This window comes from Leptonychotes weddellii, chromosome 1, assembly GCF_054177405.1.
Source record: "Leptonychotes weddellii isolate Sample4059 chromosome 1, ASM5417740v2, whole genome shotgun sequence".
In the NCBI taxonomy this organism is placed as follows: Eukaryota; Metazoa; Chordata; class Mammalia; order Carnivora; family Phocidae; genus Leptonychotes; species Leptonychotes weddellii.
The window spans coordinates 83,516,239-83,525,097 of NC_138369.1; the positions used below are offsets into that span (position 1 = coordinate 83,516,239).

Below are 8,859 nucleotides of genomic sequence, written 5' to 3' on the forward strand. Positions count from 1 at the left end.
TTTTTTTTAAAGATTTTATTTATTTATTTGAGAGAGAGAGAATGAGAGAGAGCAAGCACATGAGAGGGGGGAGGGTCAGAGGGAGAAGCAGACTCCCTGCCGAGCAGGGAGCCCGATGCGGGACTCGATCCAGGGACTCCAGGATCATGACCTGAGCCGAAGGCAGTCGCTTAACCAACTGAGCCACCCAGGCGCCCCTGTTCTCAGTATTTTAAAAGATTGTAGTAGCTCACCTTGGTGTAGGTGTTGGTTTTGGTTTTTTTTTGGTATCTATTGATTCTACCTGTGAAACCTGACCTCAGAGATTCTTGAATTCTCATGTTCTTTAGAGAATTAAGCTTCTGCCTGGGAATATAGTTTTACCCAGTGTGTGGGTGTTGGGGTAGATCCACCTGGGTATCCCACCTTTGCTATATAGCCTATCAGCCAGGCCTGTTTTCAGTTCTTTGCCTCACCTCCATCTTGAATACTTTGTGCACTAATCTTTAGGCCTCTGAGATTCTGCAGGGCTTTTCTTCAGTATTTCTTTCTACAATTCTTTTTTGCCTCTTTACTAATAAGTCAGTTACCCCTTCCTATATGCTTCTTTGCTTGAAATCTTGGGTCTTGTTCATTTCTGCCCTGGTTCTCTCTGTCCTTGTGGCATATTTCTTTAAACAATGAGATTTTTGACATGGAGAGGAAATAATCTGAAGTTAATCCTGTTTTCATAAGGTGAGATTTTAAATGTTTGACTCCAGTAGTTTTGTTCTCTCTATCAATTCTGATGATTTCAGCATGCATAATAATTTTAAATGACTTTAAGGTAAAAACAGCATGAGAGATTCTGGAGTGTCACCCCTATGCTTACATACCTATTGAATTTCGTAACATAAAACTGCTTCAGGACAGCCTAAGTGCTTGTGTGTACACCCACTTAAACCATCCCCCAGCTCTGTATAATTTAGATCCTCATTACTTGAATTGTTTTGTTTTTTTTTTTTTAAAGATTTTATTTTATTTATTTGAGAGAGAGAGAATGAGAGACAGAGAGCATGAGAGGGAGGAGGGTCAGAGGGAGAAGCAGACTCCCTGCCGAGCAGGGAGCCCGATGCAGGACTCGATCCTGGAACTCCAGGATCATGACCTGAGCCGAAGGCAGTCACTTAACCAACTGAGCCACCCAGGCGCCCACTTGAATTGTTTTTTAAGGAATCATAGTATATATCTTGTCTGTGGTCTGGCCATAAAGTATATGTAATAGTTACGTTGGATTTCCATTACTGCTATCTGTAATAGATGCTGATAACTTCAGTAGCTAATATTTACTGAGCATTTTCTATGTGCCATGTCATGAAATACTTTACATGGGTCATATCATATATCACTTTACAACAAGGCTGTTTTCCCCAGTAGATTGTTTTCTTTATGTAGTAGGTTTATTTTCTTGCAGCGAGGAATGACAGGGTAGGAATTTTGGCCTATGTGCTAACTTTTCTTTTTTTTTTTTTTTTTAATTAATTTATTTAAGTGTTTTTTAAGATTTTATTTATTTGAGAGAGAGAGAGCACAAGAGGGGGGAGGGTCAGAGGGAAAAGCAGACTCCCTGCCAAGCAGGGAGCCTGACGCGGTACTCGATCCCGGGACTCCAGGATCATGACCTGAGCCGAAGGCAGTCACCTAACCAACTGAGCCACCCAGGCACCCTAAGATTTTATTTTTAAGTAATCTCCACATCCAACATGGGACTTGAACCCACAACCCTGAGATCAAGAGTCGCACGCCCCATTGACTAAGTGAGCCAGGTGCTCTTGGGTTTTGTTTTGTTTTGTTTTTAAAGATTTTATTTATTTATTTGACAGACAGCGAGAGAGAGAACCCAAGCAGGGGGAGTGGGAGAGGGAGAAGCAGGCTTCCTGCTGAGCAGAGAGCCTGATGTGGGGCTCGATCCCAGAACCCTGGGATCCTGACCTGAGCTGAAGGCAGACGCTTAACAACTTGAGCTACCCAGGCACCCCTGTTTTGTTTTTAGGTAGGCTTCCTGACCATCATGGAGCCCAATGTGGGGCTTGAACTCACAACCCTGAGACCAAGAGTCGGATGCTTAACTGACTGAGCTATCCAGATGCCCCTGGGCACCCCTGTTTTTATTTCTTAATTATAGAAGTAATTCATGTTCATTGTGAAAACCAAGAAAACATTTTTTATGTTTTATAGAATATAAAACCAAAATACATATGCATTGTTATTATAAATTTGGGGCCTATTTGGTTTTTATCTCCAATAAATGTAATAATAAAGTAAATATACTAAACAGCTAAAAAAAAAGCCAGGTAAATTCAAATTAAAACAGGTATGATTTATTGAGTGTAAATCAGTATTGTAGTGTTGAATACAGTGTGTTTTACTGCACAGGCTGTCTTGAGTTCTGCAGCATATGCTACATCGTGTACTGTGATTCACATTTCTTGCCACTTAGCCCTCAACAATTAACAGAAACAAACTTGTGGCTTCTGTTAAAGCTTTTCCTTGTGGTCTTTTTTTTTTTCTTTTAAATTTTTTATTTATTTGCGAGAGAGAGAATGAGAGACAGAGAGAATGAGAGGGAGGAGGGTCAGAGGGAGGAGCAAGGAGCCCGATGCGGGACTCGATCCCGGGACTCCAGGATCATGACCTGAGCCGAAGGCAGTCGCTTAACCAACTGAGCCACCCAGGCGCCCCCTTGTGGTCTTTTATATAAAGTTGACCCTTGAGCAACATGTATTTGAACTGATAGGGTCCACTTACGTGCAGATTTTTTTAAATAAATACAGTACTGTAAATAGTTTCCTTATATGATTTTCATAACATTTTCTTTAGCTTTATAGTAAGAATACAATATATAATACATATACAAAATATATGTTACATGTTTATGTTATTGGTAAGGCTTCCAGTCAACAGTAGACTATTAGAAGTTAAGTTTTGGGGGAGTCAGAAGTTACATGTGGACTTTTAACTACATGGGGTAGGGGAGGTTGGTTCCCCTAACCCCCATGTTTGGGAGTCAACTGTAATGAGGTTTTAAGCCTTTTCTGTAGCTGTTTAAAAATTTTTTTTTTTTAAAGATTATTTATTTATTTATTTATTTGAGAGAGAGAATGAGAGAGAGAGAGAGAGAGCACATGAGAGTGGGGAGGGTCAGAGGGAGAAGCAGACTCCCCGCCGAGCAGGGAGCCCGATGCGGGACTCGATCCCGGGACTCCAGGATCATGACCTGAGCCGAAGGCAGTCGCCCAACCAACTGAGCCACCCAGGCGCCCTCTGTAGCTGTTTAAAAATTAAACCTGTTCCTTATTTACTGAGTATGGAGTCTCCCTCGATCTAGTTAATTTTGTTTCAAATCTTTTATAGCCCTACTATTTATCTAATTGATGTATTGATTTCTCACAATATAATTATGGTTTTGATCTTTCCTTTTGGGGATTTAATTTTTTAAATTTCCTATTTAAAACTCTTTAAGTGGAGTTTTTAGGAAAATTTAGTTTATTATGATTAAAATTTTAACATAATGTAATTGTATTCCATTCCAGGTAGTTCATATACTTAACATTTCTTACTAGTTTTCACATACTCCGTTTTTTCATCAGATTTATCAGGGTATACAATAAAATTCACCAAATAAAATTTGTTAAGTGTATAGTTCAGTAAGTTTTCATAAATGTATAAGGTACTGTAACTACTCTTATAATCAAGATACAGAACATTTCTTTTATCCTAAGAATTTCTTCATGCCCTTTGTAGTCAGTTCCTACGTACTTCACTACCTCTTGGTAATCACTGATCTCATTTCTGTTCTAGTTTTGCCTTTTCCAAAAAGTCATTAAAATAAAAATGTCCTGAAACTAAAAGCCTTTTGTCCCTGACTTTTTTCAGTTAGCATAATGCTTTTGAGATTCATTCAGATTGTTGCGCCTTTTTTTTTTTGCAGAATGTGATAATCTGTTATAATGATATACCGTAACTTGTTTATCCCTTCAGTTGATAAGACATTTAGGTTTCCAGTTTTGAGCTATTAAGAGTAGAGCTGCGGTAAATATTCATGGACAGGTTTTTGTGCAGACATGTATCTGGGTTTCTCCTGAGTCAATACCTAAGAGTGGGACTTTGTAAGAAACCAACAAGCTGCTTTTTCTGGGGTTTTTTGTGTTTTTTAAAACCATTTTCTAAAATGACTACCATTTTGCATTCCCATCAACAATGTATGAGATTTCCAGTTGGTCTTTATCAGCACTTGGCTTTCTCATTCTTTTTCGTTTTAGCGATTAATAGATGTATTGTCATCATAGCTCGTTGTGGTTTTAATTTGCATTTCCCTGATAAATGATTTTGAAAAAATCTTTCAATGTTTATTTGCATCCATATATCTGGTGAAGTGTTTGTTCCAGTCTTTCTTTTGGGTTGTTTTTATCATTGAGTTGGTGTTTCTGAATATAAGCACTTTATCAGATGTGTGTTTTGCAAATATTTTCTCTCAGACTGTAGGCTTGTCTTCATTTTCTTAACAGTTTCAAAGTGACAGTTTTTAATTTTGGTAAAGTCCAGTTTATCATTTTTTTTTTCTTTTACGATTCATGATTTTTTTGTTGTTATCTAGCCCAAAGTCGGTGATTTTTCTCCACATGTTTTCTTCTAGAAGTTTTACAGTTCCATGTTTTATATCTAGGTCTATGATTCATTCTGAGTTAAATTTTAAATACAGTATGAGGTAAGAGTCAAGTTTTATTTTACATATGGATGTTCTCTATTATTGTATTTTTCACTTTTGTTGCATAAAATCTGTTTCAGTTTTATTTTCTTGATGGCAGGTACTGTTAGATCAGTATGAAATACTCTACCTTATTTAATGATTTGTCTTAAATTTTATTGGGAGTAATACTGATGCCATGCCTGCTTTTTTTATTATGTGATACACATATATATGTACACACACACACATAGACGCGCACGCACACTTTTTTTTTTAATTCTGGAGGTAGAATTGTTTAGTATATTTCTGTGGGGGGCTGCTTTTCTTTTTCTTCCTTTAATGCCGTGGAGGTCCAGGTTACTTCTGATTTAGTCTGCTTTTCTCTTTGACTGTATGGTGAGAGCTCTCCTGAGTGATTCTCCTCTGGTTAAAAAGCAGTTCTCAAGGTTTCACAAGGTTTCACTTGGTAGCTGTTAGTGCTTTAAGAGAAAATTATTTCCCATTCTTGCATTTAAAAAGAATAATTACTCCAGCCTATCTTATATTCCTTGAAAAAGTTTAAATGATGTCATTTGTTAAGAGCTTTTATTTTGTTTTGGTGATCAGTTTTTCTATTTAAATTGGATTCTTCTAGCTAAGCCTACCTACCTTGTACAGATTCCTATATGAGGGCCTAATAATACTGACGTTGAGATACAAATGTCTTTTTTTTTTTTGTAGGTAAAACAGTTCTGAGTATTTGAATATTTAAAATAGGAAACATGATTATCTGTCAGTGATTAATTTTATTGCTCTGAAGACATATCTTGAGTTTTGAAAGATAGAGGAATTTGAGAGATAGAATATACCTCATAGCGGATCCTAGGTGTCAACAACCACAAATAATATCTGGGCGAGGAGCACCAAATAAACCCTTAGGATACTATTTAAAACTATGATGTGACTTCCCAGTAGATTTTAGTAACAATACCTGCCATTTGGAGTCTTCTTTAATTATGCTTGCTAGGTAAATATTAAGCTCAGTTCTTTTTAGCTACTAAAGGTGTTTGTATGCAGTCAAATAAATGAAACATTAAAATTGTTTAGTCTTTTAAAATGAAAAATCTTAACACTTTAGTACCTTGGTGAAGCCCCAGTTGCCCACTCATTTTACAGTCTAAATGTGTGTACTAATTTATGGAGTAAATGGATTTGTTCTTTTCATTTTTTTGTAGATGTGGTGGTACAGTAGGAGCTATTCTGACATGTCCACTAGAAGTTGTAAAAACGCGGCTGCAGTCCTCTTCTGTGACACTTTATATCTCTGAAGTTCAGTTGAACACCATGGCTGGAGCCAGCGTCAACCGAGTAGTGTCTCCTGGACCTCTCCATTGCCTAAAGTGAGAGCACAGTATTCGTGAATTTTTTTTTTTAAGTCTGTTTAATGATACCCATGTGTTTTGTTTGTTTATATTCTGCCACATTTAAAAAGGCTTTTTACAAAGTTATTAGTAGCGTTACTCTGAATTATATTCATCAGAAATGATAATCCTTAATGGAGAGGAACAGTTAGTTGGATAATATAAAATGTAATATTATTTCCAAATCATGTGTATTTGGAATATTTTTCTATATTCAGTGGATTTGTTTTCTGAAAGTATTATAGGTATTCTGTTTCAGATTATTTGTCTTTGAAATGTGATAGTGTTAAAAGCCAGTTCTTTCTGTGTGTTTTTTAATTTTCCAAGTACTGACACAGTGAGTACATCCACTTAATGGCAATCTGTGATTTTTATATAACCTAAACATAACTGAAATTTAAAGCAGTGTTCTACTGATTTTAAGAGATGAGTCAGTGTTTGTTTGACATTTCTTGGTGATTTGAAAAATATTTTGTTTTTACATTTTACCATACTTCATTATATTGCACATTGGATTTGAAAAGTCAAAACTATTGAAATTACGTTTTACATGTTCACACTTAGGTATGTAACTTGTGTCTGCCTTATCAGGTCACTGGTACATCATCTATTTGAGCTTAGTTCAGTAGTGTTTATTTTGTGGCAGCAAATAAACTCAGTACTGTGTGTTTACCTTAGTTACCAAAATTTACCTAGTACATGATAGGTAGAATAAAATTGTTAACAATTTTGGATTAAAGTGCCATAATTATAAGGACACCTGGGTGGCTCAGTCAGTTAAGCGTCTGACTCTTGATTTCTGCTCAGGGTTGTGAGATGTAGCCTATGACGGGCTCCGTGCTGGGCATGGAGCCTACTCAAGATTCTCTCTCTCTCTCTCTCCCCCTCTTCCTCTGCCCCTCCCTCCTTAAATAAATAAATAAAATGCTATAATTATAGATGAATATCTGATGAATAAGAGTATTATCAATCTGATTAATAATATCATCTTGATAAAAATAGAACATTTTACCTATTAATAATAGATCATTTCAATATCATGATTTTGACTTTTATTACCACTGATTACCTCTCCTTAAACTTCTTTGACCTTTGTGACAGTACTATATATATACATTTATTTATCTATTTAAGAGCGAGCAGGAATGTGTATGAGCAGAGGGAGGGGCAGAGGGGGAGGAAGAGGGACAAGCAGACTCCGAGCTGAGTGCAGAGCCAGTGTGGGGCTCAATCTCCTAACCCTGAGATCATGACCTGAGCCGAAATCAAGTCAGATGCCTAACCAACTGAGACACCCAGGCTCCCCACCGTAGTACTATATTTTTTGTTCTGTTTTTCAGTGGTTTTGCCGTCTCTGATTTTTCTCAGCAGTAGTAGGAATCCCTCTCAGCTTTGTTTTAATTTCTCAGTTTTTCTGGCCCTCTTGTAAGAGTTAGTTTAACGTGTTTCACCTGTCATTAGTGTGTAGGTGACTTCTAAGTTTGCATTCTCTGCCTTAACATCTTTTTACTCTCATTCCCATTGTTACCCTACTCAGGGGCTCTGTCCCAAGCAATCTGTTTCATGGCTTTTTTTTTTCCTAACATCTTTACTTGAGGTATAAGTCACATACCATAAAATTAACCCATGTAAAGTGTACAATTTGTTTTTAGTATATCCACAGAGTTGTGCAACCATTATGACCTTTCTAAATTTCGAACATTTTTATCATCACAAAATAAACCTTTACCTGTTAGCAGTCACTTCTCATTTTCTCCCTTCCCTCTCCCTCCATCCCTTAGCCCTAGGCAACTACTAATCTGCTTTCTGTCACTATAGATTTGCTTATTCTGGACATTCTATATAAATGGAATTATATAATACACAGTCTTTTGTGATTGGTTTCTTTCACTTAGCGTAATGTTGTCAAGATTCATCCATGTTTTAACAAGTATCTTTTTATTGTCAAGTATTGCTTTATATGGATGTATATCTCACATTTTGTTTATCCACTCATCAGTGAGAGACATTGGTTTGTTTCCACTTCTGGAGTATTCTGAATGATGATATTATAGAGACGTATGTTTTCATTTTGAGGGATATGCTAGGAGTGGAGTTTCTCCGTCATATGGTAACTTTATGTTTAACATTTTGAGGAACTATCACACTGTTTTCCAAAGTGGCTGCATCATTTTACATTCCTATCACCAATGAATGAAATTTTCAATTTCTGCACAGCCTCACCAGCCCCAATTTTTTGGTTTTAAGTAGGCTCCATGTCCAGCATGGACATGGACACTTAAGAGACTGAGCCACCCAGGCACCCCCGCCAACCCTTGTTTTACTATGTCTGACTTTTTTTATTGTAACCATTCTAGTGAGTGAAGTGTTTTGTGGCTTAACCACAAACTTTAGGAATCCCTCCTGGGCTCTTAGATTCCTAGGCAGCTCATGGATGAACTTCAGGGTCTATAAATTACATGAAATTGTATGCAAAATTGTGTTTGCAAATGTGTATTTTTTAAAAGATTTTATTTATCTATTTGAGAGAGAGAGCACGAGTGAGTGTGAGCAGAGGGAGAGAATCTCAAGCAAATTACTTGCGGAGCAGAGAGTCCAATGTGACCCAGTTTTTTAAAGAAAATTTACCAGGGCACCTGAGTGGCTCAGTTTTAAGCAACTGCCTTTGGCTCAGGTCATGATCCTGGAGTCCCGGGATCAAGTCCCACGTCGGGCTCCCTGCTCAGCGGGGAGTTTCCTTCTCCCTCTGAT

General features: G+C 37.1%; 1 protein-coding gene across 2 annotated transcripts in view; it reads left to right on the plus strand.

The window, feature by feature from the left end:
* SLC25A36 (solute carrier family 25 member 36) overlaps positions 1-8,859 on the plus strand; it is a 37,340-nt gene that overhangs the window by 6,467 nt on the left and 22,014 nt on the right. For both annotated transcript variants that reach the window (XM_081827310.1, XM_081827304.1), the window contains exon 2: positions 5,923-6,087. In XM_081827310.1, coding sequence (XP_081683436.1) covers positions 5,923-6,087 — 165 coding nt within the window. The remainder of the gene's footprint in view (positions 1-5,922; positions 6,088-8,859) is intronic.